At 46.8% G+C, this 22,744-nt stretch overlaps 1 protein-coding gene across 1 annotated transcript in view; it reads left to right on the plus strand.

Annotated features, from left to right (window-relative positions):
- The first annotated feature begins 1,042 nt into the window (after positions 1–1,042).
- The window catches only part of WNT7A (Wnt family member 7A), a 34,263-nt gene continuing 12,561 nt past the window's right edge, over positions 1,043–22,744 (plus strand). The window contains exons 1-3 of the mRNA XM_062585486.1: positions 1,043–1,113; positions 1,870–2,096; positions 13,406–13,677. Coding sequence (XP_062441470.1) covers positions 1,043–1,113; positions 1,870–2,096; positions 13,406–13,677 — 570 coding nt within the window. The remainder of the gene's footprint in view (positions 1,114–1,869; positions 2,097–13,405; positions 13,678–22,744) is intronic.

The raw sequence follows: 22,744 nt of genomic DNA on the forward strand, positions 1-22,744 counted from the left end.
CGTGCTTAGGCAACATGGGGCTTTTTCTTTCCCCGCGGCTCTCCGGTGGACGGGCCTGTCCCTACGACCGCCAGATACGATCCGAGCCGTCCCGAGCCGAGGACGCGGCCCGGTGGGGCCGAACAAAGCGCGCTCCGCTCCGCGCCGAGCCGCGCCGGCCGCGCTCGGGCCGCGAGGATGCCGCGCGGTGCGGAGCGGAGCGGAGCGGAGGGGGCTCCTCTCCGCGCCGATGTGTTTGTTAATCGCCACTCGGAAATCGAGAGGGAGCGAAGAAGCACGTTAAATGCGGGGAGGCAGAGAGAGGGGAGGAGCGTCGGGGCTGGTGCGAACGCATAAAACCAGCCCGAGGTGCTGAGCACTCCCGGCAAAGAGGGCGACTCAGCCGGGGTAAAACTTCGGCCCTCGGTGCCGGCAGGGCAGGCAGCCCCGGGGCGAGCGAGGGAGGCGGCTGCGGGCCCCATGCCGCCCGGCGCCCCGGGGCGAGCAGCGGCCGCCCGCAGGGACACCCCGCGGCGACACCCGCGGCGACACCGCGGCGACAGGCGCTGCCGCCCCGTCGAGCCGCGCCGCCGGCCCGGCCCGCAGAGGGCAGGACCGCGGGCAGCCTGCTCGCAGGCAGGTGATCTGTCTGCGATTTCTTGTTACCCTTCTTCCCACCGCCCCCGCCTTTCTTCCCCCCCGGCTGGACAACTCCCTCCTTTGGAGAACACGCCCAAGTATCTGAAGAAGAGAGAAAGGGAGGAAAGGGGGGGAAAAAAAGGCAGAGAGTTAACACTGAACCTGGGGGAGCGCCCGGAGCCGCCGGCCCCCCGGAGGACCGCGCAGCCCATGCCCGGCCCGCGCTGAGGCGGCCCGAGGGGAGCGGCGCGGCGCGGCGGGGCTATGGTGAGCGGCCGCGGGGCGCGGCGAGCGCAGCCCGGCGGCCCCGGGCGCCTCGCTCCGCGGCGGGCGCTGCCCCGGCGGCGCTGAGCGGCGCCTCCAGAAAGCGCCCGCGCCGCGGGCATCGTTTCCATGCTGGTCTGAGACACAGCGAGCGAGGAATATGAACAGGAAAACAAGGCGCTGGATTTTCCACATCTTCCTGAGCCTAGGGATTGTCTATATCAAGATCGGGTAAGTAACTTTTCCCTTTTTCTAACAATTGCTCCCTCGCTCGCTCGCTGCCTAACCTGTCCAGACCTGTTACTATTTAACTCGGGAAGTCTGCAAAAATGATGGTGGCGATCCCGATTATTATTTTTTCGGAAGACAGGTAGAGCCCCCCACGTCCGTAAGCGGCCCCGGCGGGGGGGGGGGGGGGGAGAGAGAGGCGGCAGCGCCGGCGATGCCCGGGGGCGGCCCCGCCAGCGGCGGGGTGCGGAGCGGGGCCGGCGCCGCCCCGCAGCCCCCCGGCCCCGGCCCGGGCCCCGGCCGAAGCTCCCCCGCCCCGGCGCATCCCGGCGCTGCCCGGCCCAGGTGAGCGCGGCGGCGCGGGGGTGCCCCCTGCCCGCCTCCCCCTTCCCCGCCACTGCTCCGGGCGAGAGTTAAAAACCCTCCCAGCCCCTTGCTTGTGCGTGGCCCAGGCACGCACCGCACTTGCATGTGCTTTAATTTACGAATGAGGAAGTGGAGTCCCGTTTTGGCAGGAGCCCACGTGCTCCTTATCTCTGTTTTATTTATGGAGAGAGAGAAAGAGAGAGAGAGAGAGAGAAGCGTTGGCGGTGAAGGGGGGGAGATGGGTGTTTTCCGGGGGCACCTGCCAAAGCTGGGCCCCACGGCGCGGGAGCGGGGCTGCGGTGGCGCGGGAAGGTGGCGGGTGCTGTGCCCACCCCGGTGCCTGGCTCCAGGACGCGCCATCCCCCAGCCACCGCCGCACTCTTGTCGTTGCAGGGGTTTTTCCTCTGTGGTGGCCCTGGGAGCCAGCATCATCTGTAACAAGATCCCGGGTCTCGCCCCCCGGCAGCGGGCGATCTGCCAGAGCAGGCCCGACGCTATTATCGTCATCGGGGAAGGGTCCCAGATGGGCATCAACGAGTGCCAGTTCCAGTTCCGCAACGGGCGCTGGAACTGCTCGGCCCTGGGAGAGAGGACGGTCTTCGGGAAAGAGCTGAAAGTGGGTACGTTACCTCTCTGCTAGCTACTGACCGCCTGACGGCCGCGGAAAGGGCGGCAGACGGGCCTTGCGGGAACGGCAGCCACCACGGGGCGCGGGCACTGGAGCTGGGAAAGACTGGTGAGCGCACACGGCTTGCGCCAGCCAGGGCAGGACCGTCCCCTTGGGCAGGTTTTCACCTGGAGGCTGGGGCTGTCACACTGACACGAGTGACACCTGCTGATCTCCCCAGTAAGACACCTGGCTGGGCCCTTGCTGTAGTTCAGGAAAGCGCTTTCACATTGCTTGAGCTTCCTCTGCAGTATTTCGTTGTCCTGTTCTCACAACCACCTTTCCAAAAGAGGTTTCCTCCGTGTGCACAGGACAACAGCCTTATTCACGTACTAAGGATGAGCAAAAGTTTGATTCTAGTTAAAGGCAGTGGTCAGAGGCAGAACGTGAGTAGGGATAGAAATGCAGTCCTGGGGCACCAAAGTTTCACAAGTGCCACTGGCTTGATGTTTGCACTCTTTGGGACTAGTGTCTTTGGGTCGAGGAACCAGTCTCATCGTTAGAGACTTCTACCACATGAAGCAGTTACTCTGTAGTTATTACCTGTAGTGACCTCTCTGTCTCCGGAAAGAATAGGTGCTTTCCAGCCTGAGACGTCAGAACTTTTTACAAATGGACTATTCTAATCAACAGTCAGAAGAGTCCATTTCCAGTTTCCATTTTTTCAGTTATTGCAACAGTACAGATATATCAAAATTCTTAACTAAAATGACATTAATCATGATAAGCACAAGTATCTGAGGAAACAGAGCTGAGGTTAAAACTCCCATAAAACATACCCCTGCAGTGCAGAACATGCAGGAGTGGGGCTTCTCGTGTTTGTTGAAATACAAGGAGTACGTGTGTACGCTTGAAATACAGAGAGTATGGAAGCGAACAGTATTTTCCAAACACAGGCACAGTGACTTCTTGAGTCATAATTGCAAGCCGGTCACTCACAGGATGGCACCCCGCGCCTGGGAGAAGAAGGTGAGACAGGCGGTTTCTGGCCTTGAGGTCTCTCTGCCGCCTCCCAGTCTAAAATTTAGATGTAAAAATCCAGAAAACCAGTCTAATGGTGATAACATGATAGAAAATACGGATGTTTTGAGAGCGGAGGCACTGAATACAGCCACGCGTAGCTGTACAGCAGCAGTGTCCAGCCTGTTGGGAAACCCTCTGGCCTGGCCTGGCCCCAGGCATCACTTAGTCATCCAGGGACAAGTGGTGGGGTAGAGACTTAGTACCACTTTCCTCGCATTCGCATAAGCTGCAGAGATACAGCATTGACAGTGCTCTGGCAGGCCGGAGGACGCTCCCGCTGGAGCGCCGGAAGAGCCGGGTAGAGACCCGTCTCCGCAGGGCCCCTGGGGCGCAGCCTCCAGCGAGGGAAGGCAGCAGCCCCGGCGGTGCCCGGCACTCGCAGGCTGATGGACTGAACGTAGACGTTCACGTATATTTTCATATACGTGTGCATGTTGATATGTGTATTTTCCCACGTCCAGAGATACTTAAGCCAAGAATAAAAAGTGAACAAAAAGTAAATATTGAAATCAGTGTGAATTACAGGTCTTTCAGCCCCTCGTATAATCATACACAGTGAGTCAAGTAAGGTATGTAAAAACCAAACTGCACGGCATTGTGGGGCACATCTGAGAACGGCTCCTATATTAGGATTAGCTCATTGTTTCTATTCCTTGAGCTGAGCTGTCCCTGCCGGTGATCCGTGCAAGTGTTTGTCACTTAGTCAGTGAAGAGTCCATTTGGACGCCTGACAGATTTGGGCTCATTTAGTCTACGAGTAACATTTCCTTAAACAGAAAACGTGAGAAGGATTTCTTCTTCTCCAGCAAATCACAAAGCTGCAGAGTTACTGTGGTCTGTTGCATAAACATGCACTCAGCTCCTCTACCCCCCCCCCCCAAAAAAAAAAAATTGAATTATTTAGCTAGTGGGTTATATTTAGGTCCTTTTAAAAAAAGTCAATATCAAAGGAAGTAGACTTTGATCTGTCTTTGAGGTGATAACTCTTAATACATTCTAGCTACCCATTATGATGCTTAGATGGATAAGGCAAATTCATGGCTGGTTTCAGAGCCCAGGCAAGCGTTGAATATCATCCAGACTAATAAAACTCATTTAAAGAAAAAGCAAAAACTTCAAATTCAAACCACTTACACATTTACATTTAAAAATGAACTTTGACAAAAATATCTCTCAGGAGCTGAGATCTGCAATGATGATTTGACATGCAAGGAAAATGTGTTGTAAGATTAAAAATAGTAGGAAACTCAAACACTGTGGAATATTACAATACAACCACTCCCACTCAGGTCATCTCCTCATTCTTCTGCTTCTTGTCTGTTAGCATGTATAGAAACCTTGCACATCAGACACAGCTCAGCTTTCTACAGTGAAAAGGAAAAAGCATCCATTTCCTGGATTTCTCTCTTTGTCCCCAAGATCTCTGGGTAGGAGTGTGCTCTAGGTTGCCATTCACAGAAATACAGGCTAATATTTCACTCTGGTTAAAAAGGGTAAAACCTGTGTGCTGTAAAGACAGAAGTCAAACTTGCTGCCCACAACTAAGTGAAGATAAGGGTAAGTCCTGTATGCCTTGCACTAAATAGGGAAGAGAGAGGCGAAACGCGTGACCTGAAGAACCATATGCCTTATAGGAGGTATCTGGGGTTTAATATGCACAAACCCCAACCGCTACTGAGTATTTTACGAATGTTATGCAGGTGCACCCAAACTATTCGCGTTGCCTTGCTGACACTGCGGTGTGATGCAGGAGGCCTGAGCTCTCCCAGCGGCTCTGCCGCTGTCCGGCCGAGCGACCCTGGCACGCTCCTCTCCTCCTCTGTGTTGCCCTTCTCCCATTTCTAAAATGACAACAGAAATACCAGCCTTGGTAAAACTCGTTGAAGTCTGCAGAAGGAAAACGACATACCAAAATTTCCCATTCTTATCTGTAGCACACGTCTCTATATATTTTAAAGAAATTGCATTTAGGCTGTTTCCCAGTGATAATTTAGCTGCAGAGTTACAGTTACAACCATTTAAATTCGCTTATGCTTCATATGGCATATTTGTGATCACAGACTGAGTTTCCAGATTCACAGCATGCTCCCAAGCAGCACACAGCACATATACTCCGTTTCTTGTGTCATTTTATCTGGTTTGTCCTTGAAAAGAGAGATTCTTCCCTACTGACACACGGCGGATATCTAATCATGACAGCTGGTGACAGTAGTGCCAATATCATGAAGAGATATAACAGTACAAATGACATCAGTTTACTCCCGCTGAGGACTTGGTCCAATTATAAGAAGAAATGAAAAAGCTGCAATCAAGATTAATACAACAAATCTTTTTTTTAGACAACTCTATAGACACCTCATTAATAATGTAAAGTCACAAAGAGAATTTTTAAAATAACCACGGAGATGATGCAACAACACAATTATGGGTATTTTCGAAAACAAACGTATATGTTAGAGTGGTCAGCACTTCTGCTCCTGAGGACAGCCTCTATAAAAAGCAAGGTTTTGTAGTAGGAAGGTCCAAAAAACTCATGCCCGCATCTGTTCGTGTGAAATGCGATTCAAGATTAAAGCTTGGCGCAGCCAGCGATGCCTTTCAGATGGACTCCGGAAATCAGGTCTGGGCTCTGAGGGATCGCAGAAGGAGCAAGCGCTGCGGCGAAGCCCGCCGCCGGGCGCCTCCGTAGCCCGTTCTGCAGCGCCCAACTCTGAGAGCTGGTAGTCAGCAGCGCTTTGCTGTTTGTGATAATCACGAGCCAAGGCACAAGCAGGGAGTAACTATCTCAAGTGATTGCTTTAGGATATCCGTGCGTTTCGTGGCATCTAGAGGACAGAATCTGACTGGCATCACCGGGTAAAAATACCATGCTATGTCCTTTTGTCATGACGGAGCAGCAATGCCACGACTAAACACGACTCAGGAAAAATCTGCAAGCAAAAATAATACAAATTGGGCGACTGCAGCTCCACAAAGCGGCACAGCAAGGTGGAAATTAGCTGGTGGAAGGCAGCACAGCCTTACAAAGGTCTGTTGTGGGCCCTGCCTGGGACAGAGTAAAGGGAACCAACCACAGTCGGTGAAGACCTGGCGGTCCCCGAAGAACATTTCAGCAAAAGTGGTTTCTATCAAGCTTTGATCCTGGTCTTACTAAAATCCATCAGTTGTCTGTTTTCTTGTACACTGAAAAGTTTCCCAGTACACTCACCCTGGTAACTTCACCCATCTTGCATTACTCAAGTGAGCAGTGAAGCTGAAACCAAAGGAAGAATCCACATGAGCAAACTGGTCTTAAAAATTTTGAGGGCAGCGGGCTCACTTGGCACCTACTATGCATGTTGTGCACAATGCCTCGGGCTCAGGGCTCGCTCCAGATGCACCCAGATGTGCAGGCTAAACTGTTAGCCTTGGCTTATACACTAGACTACTAGCTCTATGCTGCTCACTGGACCAAACTTAGCAGTGATTTACTTTTAATATGTTAAAAAAGCTTCTCTAATGACAAGCATCCTACCCACCAACTATAACTAGCTTGCTCAGCAACTGTCAATTAGGAGCCATCTCTTTGTAGCATGCAAAAGGGAACAAAATCTAGCTCGTTCTCCTGTATCTTGTCTGGTCTTGTAGACTTAAAAGAAAAACAACACAATAAAACTTCATTTTGCCACTGTTACAAAGATAAAGTTGTTCAAAACCAGTCCAGGACGGATGTAAAGGGTTCCATCTTCAAGCATTTTCTGGAGAGCTTCGATATGCAACACTGGTGTAAGCTCTTGGGCCAGGTTTTAAACAGTCTGATTCTCTGAATCACCGAATAACAGACCAAGGAAGCAAGCACAGATAGATCCAGATTAAAATGCCTGCTGTTTTCCTATTGCATGGAGGATTGTCTGCACGTGTCCGTGAGAAGCTGGGGTTCTACGTGTTGCTGCACTGTTCAGTGCTGTCAATATTCAGAAGAATGATTGATAAACACGCTATTTCCTGAACTTGTGGTGTTATGAAACCCTGGAGATATACAGAGAAGAAATATTGTTGTAATTAACAGGAGTCTTGCTACCTGCTCAAGTAGGATCAGGATTTGCATTTCTGTGCTAGGTTTGCAGCCCTTACTGCCCATTTCAGTGCCAGTGTCTTGCACAGCAACCGTGATTTGGGGGCAAAACAGCAGCCAGCCTGACATATGGCCTGAACATCCAAACCCCAGGCTGCTGCTTTGTGCCAAAACTCAATCTCTCTGAGCAGGGACTGTCACTATAAGATAAAACATTGCCCCAAGGTCACTGTAGTTGGAATTCCCATCAGAAGGTTTTCATACCTGCCTTCAGATGTGTCTTGTGAGTACATGTTTCAAAGAAACAAAAAGATTACATTTCATTGGAAAGGTAAAACAGGTATCTCCTACTTCAGGGTCAGTACCTGGGGGTTTCTAAAATAATGCTGTGGTGTGGAGGGATCACAGCCATCTGAAAGGGGTGGGGGAACTTTGTCTTATGAACTCCAAATTCCTGGCTGCCATTTTTGCAATGCACATGCCTTAAGTAATTATTTTATAAGCTTAAAATGGGATATTTTCAAAAATAGTCACTATATCTGGGCTGTTTCCTGTCCAAGAATTTCATTCCATGTGTTGATGGAATGAACTTGGCTTGATAAAGTGGGCAGTGACTAAACCCTCAAAAGGCTCAGATGTCTTTCAGAGCAGCTCTGCTAATTTAAATTATTGGTATTACTGTTTTAAAAGCACATACTACCAGGGAACTGTCATTTTCATTTCAAGTCAGTTCAATATTTTAAGGACACGCAATCCCTCAACACTTTGAGCCATCACAGGAGGGAGAATAAAAAGAGGAGGTGGATACCTAAATGGCTTTTTAAGCTACTATTTTATTAATTGCACATGGTAGGTAAAAGAAAGATAAAACAAAAAAAAGTGCAAGACCAAACATAGTCTACCAAGAAAAAGGAGGAGGCAGACCCCGGAGTGGGCAGAAGATGAGTTCTAGTCTTCATTTTTACTAGCTATGAGTTATGACCTTTATAGAGAGATGTGAAGTAATGTTAGCTGTGGCACATAATTGGCAAGGTAGGCTGTATTTTCCATCTTTATATTTTCACAATCAACATATATTTCAGCTCATGTCACTACAGATAACTCCCTCTCTGACCCTTTGGCTTCAAATAGCAGAATATACAACCTATGTTTTCCAGTGAGATAAATAGAAATTTGTCTTTTTTATTTCCCAGATTAGCCAATTATGAGGGGGACTGATATGGTGGGCCAAGCTATTTGGAAGTGTGCTTAGATACTGCGAGGTCCTGAACCACTCAGCACTTACTAGCATCCTGCAAGTCAAATCTGCTCCGTATCTTGCAGGTGCAGGCCTTGTTTCCCATGCAACACCAAGTAATTCTGCTTATTCCTTAAACTAAGTTCTCTAAGTTTTAACCTACGTGAGTGAAGCTTTTTATAAACTGCTCACATTTTGAGATTTAGCTTAAAGACCTAAATGGCCCAAACTGGTGCCAGGCCATGGCACTGGCCACGTTCCTGTGTCCGCCCACGCGGGATGCTCCTAGCGCCTCCCCTCGGGGAGGGCTGTGCTGCCTGTGCAGATCTCAGAGGCTTTGTCGTCTGCTCCCCGCAGAAGGGGCTACGCACGGCGCTGCAGCGCTTCGCCGGACTCTCAGCAGCGAAACTGGGGAGCTGTGGAGACAGCGGGAGTCACGGACGCGGAGCCCTCCTCCAGCAAAGCCAGCGGAGCGGCAGCGCTCTGCTGCGTGGGGCAGCGGGCACGCGGCACGCTCTGCAGCAGCACAACGCGCGTCGCCTGCGTCCGGCGCGAGCAGGAAGAGCAGGGCGAGATTTGTGTTTGACACACGAGGAAAAACCGCCGGCTTCGGACATACGGCGCTGGAGTGCTTGCTTAGACCGAGCGCAGCCCCTGGCCCAAGCGGGCAAGCGCTGCCGAGCCTGCGCCCACGTCCCCAGGTCAGCCCCGGGCACCGGTCTTCTCCGCCTCCTTGTCCCCGCCGCCAGCCCCAGCCGGGCCCCGCCGAGCGCAGGGCTCGCCCGCGGAAGCGCCGCGCCGATGCCCTAAGCGCTGTCGGCGTTGGAAAGCCCCCTCAGATCACGAGCCCCGTAAACGACCAGAGGAGCCTGTGCAAGGCGCGGAGCCCTCCCGACGTTCCTGTCTCGCGGAGCTGAGAGCTGCCGCGGATGCAGCCTTTGCTCGCCGGGGACGCGGCGAGAAGGTGCCGGCGCTCGGCACCCGGCAGCGCGGCTTTCTCCCGGACTCACCGCTCCGGGACCTGTGGGCCCCTCGCCTTCTCTAGTCTGCGGCCACTGTTGCAAGGCTGACGGTACGGACGAGGGGGAGATCCGGACCACCCACTGGCAGTTTAGGCTGTGACAATCTCACCAGTTTTGGGGTTGTTTTCAAGCAGTTGCTGGCAGTGTTCTGACAACGCGAGCCAAGAGGCCGCAGCTGCCTGCAGACCCCGGGGGGATATCGGCAGGCTCGCCGTGGGCACGGCAGGGAGTTTCGGAGCTGTCGAGCAGGCACCTGTCAATGAGCTGCACTGCCAACTATCAAATACCAAGGGAAATACCAACCACAATTTTTATACAGCCATAACCCACTCTCCACCTTTCTCCACAACTCCCGTAGTCTTCGGGCAGCCGTCACTTTTCCTTCGGTTAGTTCACCGTCACAGGTGGCTTGGTGTGCACCCTTGCACCTCACTGCCTGGAAAAGCCTCCACAAGAAACTCTAAAGCTGACCCAGTGCCTGGGATCATGATTTGTACTCCTCCTCCACAAAGATCAACTGTTTGTTATATGCATTTTAAAATTCATTTTCTGTTTTTTTCAAGCATAGATTTAAATTCAGCTGCAGTTTGAGGATGGAGTCAGTAGGTAATAACAGCAAAAACACTTAATTCTTGGACCTCAAGCCAGGGCTTCTAAGCCAAAGAGTTGGAAGATTGTTCAAGGGACAGCTTTGTTACTGCATGCATATGAGAACATTTCTTCTAAATTTTCTCCAAAAAGTCTATTCTGATCTCACTGCTAAAAACATACTAGTTCACTCTTCCAGTTAATATCTCATCTTTCTAGCCTTCTAGAGAAGGTAAATTGCTGCACCATAGGGTTTTCCACAGCCTTTCAGTTGTGCAGACGTTCTTGACAACCACTGACTGCAACTACCTGTTTTCCCTAGAGAAGACATGTTTTGCTAATCTCTGCAGAAATGTGTTTCCCAAACTGCTCATCTTTGGGGGTCCAGGTGGAGCCTTTCAACCTAGCACCTGCCGAGACTGGAGTGAATGCGGAGCGGTACCTCCCTTGTCACCCGGCTCAAGAGCATCAGCACAGACTCAGAAACAACCTGTTGCCTGCAGGGAGCAGCTGTTTGGTGCACCTTGTTAAAGCAGCATTTCCACTGAGATCCTCCGGGCATTTCAACTATTTGCTGAAATAAGAAGTGCAGCAGCAGCATTCAGTACTTAAAAGTGGCAGGAAAACACTTGTTTGCATGTTAGCCCATTAAGCATTGCTGATTTGGTTGCAAAAAACCCTTTAATATCATTTTGGTATCTAAAGCAGTGTCACAGAACAGGCTCAAAGTAAACTCTGCCTTCCCAGAATGTGTTCCTGTACCGCCCTTCATGTGCTGACATTTCTATGGGCTAAACTAGGGTACTGAAGCTTAAAAAAGTGAATCATTTAGGCGAAAAATAGTTAGTTTGATGTGGGTATGACAAGCGTGCACTGCTTTATCAATACTATATAGCCATCTCCTGTGGACAGTACTTCCTACCTGGATCAATTCCTCCCGACACTCACTTTGTTTACCTTGTAATCTCCCAACCTTTAGTTTTCAAAGGCTGCTTTTTTCCCCAAACAGGACAAATCTATAAAATAATATGTGTAAAAGATTTTAAGAGCAAGCTCAGAACTGGATTCTGCTTCTGCTTGCATTATTTTTATACTGTTGGTATCACATTTTGCTCCCTGAAGAGGCTAAGGGGCTGCTTCATCTTTACAATATTGTGTGCATTATATTAAAATGATCTGAGAATTTTTTTTATTCTAGTTCTTTAAAACAACTTGTGTTAGACTAGAAATCATCCAACTAAAGCAAAACCAGAATAAGACGCAAACTTCAACTCAAAACATTTTTTGATGCTGCCCCATTCTTGCTACCTCATGAAACAGAAATCTGGCACAACATGTTGCCCCTTGAAGGAGCAACCCCGAGTGGAGAAAATGGGACTTCTTACTGTACCCTCCCTGTTTATCAGTGCCCTTTTCATACTGCTGTACTTAAACTAATGAGGATGTTGAGGATAGCCTGGAGGAAGGACTTGGAAGGTGCCCTGGCTGGTCCTTGCGGGCGCCCCCGGGAAGGAGACCCCTTTGCACCTGCCGCCCGTGGTCTCCCTCGCTGCTACACCAGGACACCGAGAGCACAACTCCATGTACACTTCAGATCAATGGCTTCTTGCCATTTCTCCCTTTTCCTCACTGAGGTAGGCTTTATCTCAGTAGCTTCCTCTTACCTCTTCTACCTCCGAGGACACTTGCTCCTTTCAGAAGGTGGCACTGATGGTAGAAGGCTATGGCGAGACACTGGTCTCACAGTTCACTCTGGCACTGGCACGTTTTGGGGCTATGTGCTACACTAGCAGCTGGCTACTAGCGAAGGCAGGTCTGAACCCTGACATCCTTGATGTGCCCATGTGGTGGCCATGTCCACAATTGCCTGTTGCCTCCATGGGTGCAGAGAGCAGGAGGAGGCTTTCCATAGGCTTCATCAGGTACTCCGATGTTAGTGCACAGACAGCGAACTGGAAACTACGAACTGAGGACTTCTACCCCATATTCCCTTTTTCATAAAAGCCACTAGCCCTGAAAAGCTTATCTATAAAGTCCATAGTCACAGCAATTTAACATTTTAAGATTTTTTTTCTTTTTTTTCCTTTCTTTCCTTTTTTTTTTAAGGTAAACAAGAAATTCTTTGAGGAAGTCTAATTCTTGACTACAAGTTCCTTTACAAACACTGTGCAGAGCAGTATCAGTGGGATGTTGCCTATGCCAATAAAAGGGCATGCAGTTGCCTATTAACAGGTTTTGATGATCTCATCTTGTTTTCCATTTTACATCCTTGCTCATAAGGAAGTATTTTTCATTAGAAGAACTATTTACTGATGCACAGAAATCTAGAGCACGTATGTGAAAGTGATGTAGCTGAGAATGAAGTGCTTGTAAGATTTTCTTCCTAAGTGATTACTTTTCTGTGAAATCCAATAAACAGCAGAAATGTGCTTGTTTCTTGTAGAATAAACTACTGCCAGCAGTTGAGTTCTGCCAGAACTGGCAGATGTTTAAAGAAGGGAAGTAGATCTTCCCATCTGCCCTCTCCTAATTAAGAGCCTGATTCTGATCCTATTGATGCGAAGGTACATTTTGTCACTAGAGAAATAAGAGTAGGGGCAGGTACTTAGTTCAGGACATGCTAAATGCATGTCAAATGCAAATATATGTACATATATATTGCACAGAATAACACTTGCTTTACCACCTCCTCACAGACATCTGGTGAAGCTGCTCCTTTGTCTTGCTTTTGTCATGATACTTACTACAGGTCAGGAAACTCTTTTTCCATCTTGTGAGAAATTTTCAGATTAAAAATGAAAATTACTGCCCTGGGTCTCGGTGAAGTTTATAATCTGAAAAAGTGTTTCAGTTCAGCTAAAATATTTTCAAAACAAGATTTCTAACTGAAGTTGTTTTCCACTAAGAAGACCTTTTAGTTCAGAATTAAACTTCTAAACAGAATCCCATTTCTGAGCTAATTAAAAAAAAAGTTGAAAACGGAAGTTTTAACAATTCCACCCTCAATTCTATCCATTTTCTTTTCTTTGAACATTTGCCAATTCCTTGCTTTTTCTATGAATGGTTTACTTTGCTTCTAAGGTCATCTAGAAGTATATATATGAAGATACCTAAATACTACCTTAATTTTGACAGCCTCACGGAGAGATATCATTCTAGAGAGTCTCTGAACATCCACAAAAATCAGTACTTAGAAGAGTGGGGACCTGCTCGTGCCTGCAGATTTACAGCACTGCTAGTAACAGCCCTTGGTGTTTGCACTACAGCAGCTTGCGTGTCTTTTTCTTACTGCTGTCACCGCGTCGTAGCATGCATTTACAGCGCTGTTTCACTTCCAGGTAGCAGAGAAGCGGCATTCACGTACGCCATCATCGCTGCTGGGGTAGCACACGCAATCACGGCCGCCTGCACGCAGGGAAACCTGAGCGACTGCGGCTGTGACAAGGAGAAACAGGGACAGTACCACAAGGAGGAGGGATGGAAATGGGGAGGCTGCTCCGCTGACATCAGATACGGAATAGGGTTCGCCAAGGTGTTTGTGGACGCCAGGGAGATCAAGCAGAACGCGAGGACCCTCATGAACCTGCACAACAACGAGGCCGGGCGGAAGGTGAGTAGCTCTGCTCTTGCCCGGACGCGGCCGTCTCCCGCCTCAGGCGAGAGGTCCGCCTAGACCACGCACGGTGCGCGGGAGCTGCGGGTGCTCCGATGCTAACGTCACCGTACGGTAGACAAGCAGGCACCTTTGCACGTTATACAAGCTTGTTGGGACCGTCTGTCCGTCCGTCAAATATTTGCCTAAATGTTACTCTTTACGGTTGTAAAAAGAAAAAGCAAACAAACATTTTACCTGGAAAGTCAAACGGTACTTATGATAAAAAGCTTGCCTGCTACCGTGCGGGCGAACGGGATTCCCGTCAGGTTCAGACATGACCTTCTCACTCATTTGAAAAGGGATCATTTTCAACCCAACTGTCTAGCCCTTGCTCTTTGTGTGAGGACTACATCTAACGGGAGAAAAATATTTTGCAAAAAGACCGCAGGCTGACTCACTGTAACGCCATTACGTGTATTTGGTTTATCATTTTGCACAGAAACCTTCCCGCCCCCTCTTTTCCGTTCTCCAGGACGGGGTAGCTGAAAGCAATTATTGCTGAATCAGCACTTGGAAGACAAGAATTCAGCAGCTTCAAGCACGCAGATTTCTTGGGGATTGTGGGAATCCCGACTGCCCGGGATTTGCCGCCGTTGCCGTTTGCGGTAGCCAGCCAGCTTTCAGATCTGCAGCGGCAGCAGCTGCGGGTGCAAGACCCAACCTGACCGGTGCTCTGCCGAGCCGTGCCGGCTGGCGCCGCGCGGGCGCTGGGCGCGGGCACAGGGCTCTCCCCTTCCCCAGCTAGGACGGGCCCGGCAGTGTCTCTGTACCTCCCCTGCAACCGTGTGCAGGTACAGACTGATCTGAAAGGAGTCCCCGGGAAAATGTTCTTAGTCAGCTGTTCACGGGCTTATTTCCTGAGCCTGGTTAAAAAAAAAAAAAAAGCATTTTCAACCATTTTATTTTTCTACCCCAGAAACTTTAAAGGGCTAAGACAGGCACAGCAGATTATCTGCACTTGCAAGTGCCCAACCTACCAGAATTAACTGTTACGTACAATGCTCCTAGTAACATCTGTGCTGCTCCCAAGCCTTTTCTGGGTTGCTTAGTCACACTGCATAGGATTTAATACATTTCTATAGAGCAGAACTGCTTTCTGTAGCTGAATATAGGAGTTACCATCTTAGTGATCACATCTTAAAGAATTAATGTAGATCCTCTTGCTTTCTTACCTCTTTGTTTTACCTTCCCCATTATTTGTACCCCTGTGGCATCAGTACTGACTTTAGCACTGTTTTACTGTGACTTAGAGGCAAACAGGAGATGGAAGTTAGGAACAGCAATTAATTTGTGGATACTATGTTTGTTGTTAGAATGATATTTAGGCTCTAAGACATTTCCTCTTAGGCATATGCTGGAGACAAGCATATGGTATTGAAGAAAAGTGATTACAACCCCAAGCAAAAGCCTAACCTTTCTCTTACTTAGTGCTACTGAAGTAGTTCTACAGGTCAGATTGTTTTTTCCCTCTACTAGAATCCCAAACTTCTGGGTCTGGCCCTCCAATGCAAACACAGTACTTCAAAATACTAGCAAAATTAACACTGAATTCTGACCATAGCTCAAGGACTGACCATTAATTTGTTAATCAAATAATCTGAGTTATCTTAGTAAAGATACTGAGTTTTACTATTTGCCTTCTATTAGCACAAAGGCACTTACTAAAAAGCATGGTAGAACATCAAGGTCCACAGTGTCCTCTGCTACACAAGCTCAAATGCACTGAAATCAGAAATAACAGAGGAGTTTAGCCCAATGGAGTTTCATCTTTAGGTAGGTGATAAGATTCTTCTCACTAAAAGGTTCTCCCTAAGTGACAAACCAGTCTGTAAAGGACTGCAAATACTGGCTACTGGCTTCTCTATTAGTAAATTATTTCAAAGGCAAAGCATAAAAAGATGTACACCAGAGAAGAAGTTCCTCGTAGCACTTCAGTATACTTTTTGGCTCCATTATCACCCAGGTGTGGAGGTAGGGTGGAGGAGGAGGAAACGAGTCCTGGACCTGGCCTGTAGGAAGCCAAAACATGCAGCAGCCTCCCCTGAGGACACGCACTCCTTGTGTTTCTCACCTATATACGCACAATTTGCTGTCCTAAAAAATGATACCTGGAAGATTCAGCTCTATGCATGAATAGAGCTTCTGGGAGAAGGGTGGTGTGTGCTATCTCTGGCAATCTGCCATTTCTCCAGCAGGCTCAGGAACTGTTCTGATTTAGAGATATTTCTACGCTTCTTCCTGCATCCCTTACAGAGTAACATTACTGATCTTTGTTTGAACAAATCTCAGTTTGAAATCTTCAGGGAAAAGAAAGAGTAACATGATTGAGAAGAGGCATGTTACTCCACCAATCAGTAGAGGATGAATAAATGCTGTTTTTGCTAGAGAGATTCCTTTCAGTCTTTGCTGTTATGTGAAAGATCACAGTATTTAAGACAACTGGCAGAGAGAGGTCTATACGGGTATTTGGCAAGCTAGGTCTCTCAAAACCTAATGCTTTCACAACAAAGAATGTCTTGTTTTAGGTGGTACTCTCCTTTTTTGGGCAATATGAATGTTATCAGCCTCAACACAATCCATTCTTGGTGGCTTCCCTCTGGGCTACATATTCTTGTCTGGGTTTACTTGCCCATGGCTAAGTTTTTGATGGTATTTATGCATGTAGGAGACAGACTGGGACCTAGTGGAGCTTCCAAAAATAAACTAGATATTCAATTCTTATTGATTTGTTTTCTTCACCTGTAGGCATCGCTATACCTATGGAAAGACAGCTCCCTCTATTTCTTTGGTTCTTGAAAGGCAAAACCGAACTGTGTGCTGGGTCCCTCTCCCCTGGGCTCTCAAGGCTGACCAATGAAAGGTCCCTTAGGACGACACCAATGGCAGTAGATTCAAGATGGACTATGGCAAATCAAACATATAGTGTTATCTAGTTTTCTTCCTACAAGTCCTTCCACTGATAAATTCATCTCATCTATCTCAGAGAGCAAGAGCTGTCAGACTTTGCACTGAAGTAGCCAAGCCTGCTGCACTTACACAAGAAGGCTAAACATAGGTAGGACTTCATGGTATATACTGACACAGAGCCACCAGGAAAGGTCTGATCCAGATATTTTGGAGGGCTCAGTTCAAGTTCTTGCACCTCCTTATAGTTTCATATTACTTAGGCAGATGTTTCTCTTCCCTCTGGTGTCGCAACTGTCTGCTGAACCTACTGACTTCGTTAGCACAATAGTATGAGCACCTGTTGGCTTTTTTTTATATATATATATACATATATATATATATATATATATACACAAGATGAAAATTAGCCATATTGAAGATGGAGGAATTTAGAGGTTATATGTGGCACAGATCTGTGCTGCTCTTTCCTTCTCTGAACAGCCTGGCTAATGTAACGCTTGAAGAATACCCGTGTGCACAGCCAGCCTGCAATGCAAAGTGCTCCCTTCCCAGCTCGGTTTGTAAGAGCTCTCTGCGCTTCTAGCTGCTACTATGCTGCAGAATAACACTACCTGTGATGAGACACCGGCACAGCGGCTCCTGCAGACAGGCACCCAGAGCGCCTCAGCTGCTGGGACAGAGCAAGTAACAGGTTTCTGTATTGTTAAAAGTCGGGGCTCTAACTCTCCCTTTGGCTTGGGCTAGCAGTTCTCCCCAGACCGCTAGGACTCATCTTTGCAGACAAATGCATGACATTGAACTTCTCAGGCTACTCAGAGGGGAAGGGGCAGAGTTCAAAAAAGGGGTTGCATGCACCCTGCAAAACTGGCCCCGAGCAGCCTGAGAAGCCTCATGTCATTTGTCAAACCTTTTGGAGAGCAGCTGGTTCTGACCTCCAGAAACTGAGTTAGGGTGTCTTCCTCTTTGAATTAGTGTTTCCTGAAGTGCTGATTCACTGCAGCAAGAAGGAAGCAGTATAGAGAGAACAGGAGAATAATTCATACTGGTTGGGTCAGAAAAAAGAGATAAAGCCTAGATTAATTTAAAGGCATAATCCTGATTTGCCCCGAGAACTTCCAAGTGAGGAGTTATAATTGCAAGACTGAATCTTCTGTTAGCAAATTTGTCTTAAGTACAAAGTTAATTAAATTACTGAAAGTCACACAATAACGTAAGTCTGAGAGATATTTATGCTCCAGGAAATAAAACTGTTATTCTTCCAGTTAACCTGCCTCAGTAGAAAAGTAGGTATTGAAAGGTTCTATGCATTTTGGCTGTAAACTCTTCATCTTGACAGCAAGGCAAGGTACATGACCAGATTGCTCTCTCCTCTCTTTTTCTGTGACATTGAAATTCCACGAATGGCATCTTGCATCAGCGTTACACCATATTAAATATAATGCAATATTATGAGTCATTGTTATAAATCATGGGCACAGGCTGCATTAGAAGGCTTTTGCAATTCAAGAGCACATCAAGGTGGAATTTTATTAAACATTTCTCTTTGGAGGCATACCTAGCTGCACTAACTTTGCAATGTATCTTCATTCTCTGATTCAGCAGCATTTCAGTTTTCCCTCTTGACTCCAAAGTTCATGGGAGTAGGGCAAAACACGTCTAACCAAATTGCTGCAAATATTGCTGCAAGGTTATAAGAAACCAGAAGTTGTTTCTAAAGTGGTTCGTGCAATGATCCTAATTAAGTGAAGTGTTTAGTATTTTGTCCTTTAAGGATGACTATAATAATGCTGAAGTGAAACACTAGCACTTGGAAAACACCGAGTTCAAGAGTTCTGCCAAGCTATTCTGTAAAGAATATATCTGTATAAAAGTATATTCTGTAATATACTTTTATGACACAGTATCCCCCTTTGCTTGCTAACATCTCTGACCTCAGAAGGGAATTCCACCATATAGTTTTCCTGAACGTCTTCCACTTCTTGCATAAAGTATAAAATGTGCAAGAACTTAGCTATTTTCTAGAACAGATATACATTTCTATTTTTATATTGTATTTTTAAATATATTTTTATATATTCTATATTTCTATTTCATCAAGATATGTTTTTGTTAGTCTGAATACATGAAACAGTACAGAACTCAAGCTGTTGTAGCTGGAACACTGAAGAAGTTGTAAGCAGTACTTAGTGCGTTGTTAGAGAAGACAAATGACTAAGAAAAAAGATTGCTGAAAAATTAAGAAGACTGCAACATTTATAATTTTTTTGAATACGCGCTTGAAATTCTGGAGAGTTATTAATTCTGCCTGAACTAACTCTTAGAGCACTGTGAAACTGCCGGTTGAATTACCAGGCACTATGGCACTGCTCCTGCTTACGCCTGGGGCTAAGCTCAGCTGCCTGCAGTGGGGAGCGAGTGCAGTGTGCGTCAGAGGCTGTGTCCTCCTCGCACTGGAGCAGCTGTGCCCAAGGAAGGCTGTGGCCACCCTTCCACGGGACCTGGTCAGTCCAGCTCCCAGAGGAGCTCCATTTCCAGAAGATGATCAGGGATGCATATTGCCTGGCAAGCGTAGTGCTAGATGGGACAGGCAGTGTGCCAGGAGGGCACGGGGCCCATATCAGGGCCAGGAGATTCTTTTCCATATATACGGACCAGCTGTAAAGTGGCCCTAAGCAATCTCTGCACACCGTGCAGAGTAACCAAAAGCTCGTAGTTTTGTATTCAGCTGTCTCACAGCTCCATCAGAAATAATGTCTCTAATGGTGCACGCACACCAGAATAGGCTGGAAATTACCGCAGACTCCAGAGAGTCTAGGAGACCAGATTCGAGCACAACAGAACTGGGTGAGGCTGCCCTGATACTCTTGGCACCAGCAATCAAGTGATATTATGGTATCAGCAGCACGGCCACGTGTTTCTGGGAGCTCAGAACTTAACAGTGCTCTTGAAGTTGCACTTATTATTTTCCAACAGTTTTTCACTTTTTTTTGGCACAGCCACAGAAATGTTCTTCATTATAGTCAGAAGCCTCCAGGTTTTATTGTTAGGGATGCTCTTTGTAATACAAAACTGATAAAAGATTCTGCTCTTTACTGTTGGACACTAACTGCTACTGAGACAATCACAGCTGTGGTACATTCCTGATTTAGAGTAGCTTGAAGTTGGAAAGAGTTTCTCAGGAGTAACTTTCCACTTCTAGTTACAAGAGCAACTGTGCGGGATCCTGATGAGATAAACATGCCCAGGACTAGTTGTGCTGCTTGCTTATTCAAGAGGTGAGGCATGATCTAAGGATATCAAAGCATTTGGCTACAATGTGGTAAAAATCATTTCGTCATGGGAGTGGGCACTGTTCAAGGTTTCTGATACCAGCCTAGGATAAGGGCTCATGAATGTCCATTCCCACAGGAAGATGGGGAGCTCAGCCTGTAGGCAGGTAGGTAGGTGCCTCTTGCTGACAGTGGCTTAGCATTTCTGACTCCAGCTGTAGCTGTGTTTAGACTGCTGATAGATGAGGTTGTTGCACAAATTAACATGGAGCTCAGCAGCAAAGACTGAGGGCAGAGCAGTGGCAGAACTGAATAAAGCAGATAGTAATGGGGTTAACCATGCCAAAAACACCAGTGAAAATAATCTTTGGCCAAAGCAACACAGCACTTCCACTCACAAAGCTATGGTTTTGTATCAACAAATAGTTGCGCCACTGCTAAGTTGTCATGTAACATCTGGAAAATCTGGTGCTAGATGCACCAAATATCCCTATGCAGAATGTCCTAATAGCTGGCTTGCTTAATCAAGCAGTATGGTATCTCACCTGGATTAAACTCAGCAGAAGGAGAAGGTTCAGTGATACATGCAAGGGGCCTGCGCCTTGCTGTGACCAGAAAGCAATAAGTAAAAAAAAAAAAAAAAAACTCTTGTGACTAATCTCAAATTATCATGACAGTAAGGTACTGGCAAAGAGAAGGGCTATCCACCCGCAGAGCTGAGTCTGGCCACAGCATGCTATCCCGGGTAACCCCAGTCCCACTGCAGCCTGCAGCCCCTGGGTATCACAGCTCCTGCTCAGAGCACCTCCCTCCCTCAAGCCTGGCACCACAGCTGGTCTTCCAGGCAACTAGAAAAGGAGCACTAGATGTGGCGAAGTCTTTTCTAGCAGCTTCTTCACTACACCTTTGCTGGGGTCTGGGGGGGATTTCCAGAAAGGGCCAAGCACTGACTTTGGAGCAAGCCCCATTCCCCGGATGGGAGGACTTGCGCTGAGGTCAGGGGGAACACCAGACAAACTTGAGTGCTTCCAAAATCACGTCCCTGCTGCGTGTTTGCAGTGCATAACAAGACTCTGCTGGGCGATTTCCCAGGTGTGAAAAAAATTACACCTCCTGTACACTCTTACAGTGTTTCATTTGTATTTGAAGGTATCGAAGTTCTATGTTATGGCTTTCCTACTTACTTTAGATAATAGTCTTAAAACAAGACCAAACTTGACAGACAAGCTCTGCATCTTCTCAACAGCTCAGAGTAAAGATAAAGGGAACATTAATGTTATTCTAAATTATGAGAGGGAATTGGACTGCACAAAAGCTGTAATCTGCAAGAATGAGTTTTCATTCCACTTGTCCTCCACTTTTAGCTAATCAAAAATTGTGATACACGGTCCCACTTGTATTTTGGCTTTCAACTCCCTCTTATATCTTATGTGGTTGAAAACCGAATTCCTGATTTACGCTGAAGATTAGGGAATGATAAATGCTATCACTTACCTGCAGTCGCAGTTTTAGAGGATTCTGGCATTCTGAGCAAAACATGCATTTCATGTATATGATTACTAGAGCTGACAATTTGTCATGCTGCTGACAAAGATAGCTGAGACTGAGGGCCAGGGTCTGTTAATAAATAACAAAGATCTCAAATTCCAAATTTAATATCATGCACCCTTTATAACTGAAATAATCACATGCTTGCTGTAATGATTAATTTGCTCAGCAAAGCCACTGGATGAGTCTCACACTTTTGGGGTATTTTCTAATTTAATTTGATCTTTCTCTTAGACAGGGAGCAACATCCCCACAGTGCATACAGCTGTCATTCAGTAATCAGAGGGGAACATCATCTAGACAAAAATAGTAGGGGTGTAAGTTACTCAGTTCTCCCTGAAACACTCCCACCCTTTTCTGCCCATTTTGATGAGACCCTTAGTAGCATCTTCAGTGGCTCTCTGGTGCTGCAGAACAAAAGTCCTCTTCTAAAAAAAAACATTACTAGTTTGAGACAAATGCTATTACCACAAAGCATAAACACTTCAAAGCAAATAACTTACTATATTTGTGGGTCATAAACCTTACACTGATCATATAATAAAAGTCATAAGAAAGAGAAAATTGAGCTTCTAATAACCTTAACTTTTGCTTTTTTTTGGTCCTTATTTCTATCAACTTATGTTTTCTGATATTTTATTGATAAATTCATTTCTTTTTGCTTATTTTTGGAGGCATGCCTTCATTTTAATTGTTCACTTAAGCAAAAGAGAAATGAAATCAGAATCCACAATTTTGGAGCTTTGTGTCTAAATTTAGGTCTAAGTCACTGCAATATTTTCAGAAATAGCTGTATTTACCAGATGACATTCATCACACTTCAAATTTAGGTTTCCAAACACTAATCTATTATATAAAACTAGACACTTCCCTTTGGATATTTCAGCATTTAAAACCAACAGAAGACAAATATTGGCCAAGTTAGCTGGAAACTAACGATTTGGTCTGGCTATTCAGTAAGACCTTTTTAATAGCGAGAATTTATACTACACATAAAGTTTACACTGAATTAGACTATAGCTCTTGCTCTATACAGTCTCATTCATCACCTACCTGACTAAGTATAGCTATTCGTCATGCAACTTTAGGTGTGTGTGGCTAAATCTCTGCAATCTCTGCTACCATATTGTATCAACGGGGACAGGACTTGGGACCTTCTGCACGTCAAACTCAAATCTCTGGAGACCGAACTGAAAGTATCTTTAGAAACATTTGCAAGAGCCTTGCAATGATGAGTCAGTAATGCAAACTCGCTTGCTTAGTTGAGCTGTGCAGAGACTTTTGAAACAATGTAAAAC

This window comes from Rhea pennata, chromosome 12 (genome assembly GCF_028389875.1).
Source record: "Rhea pennata isolate bPtePen1 chromosome 12, bPtePen1.pri, whole genome shotgun sequence".
In the NCBI taxonomy this organism is placed as follows: Eukaryota; Metazoa; Chordata; class Aves; order Rheiformes; family Rheidae; genus Rhea; species Rhea pennata.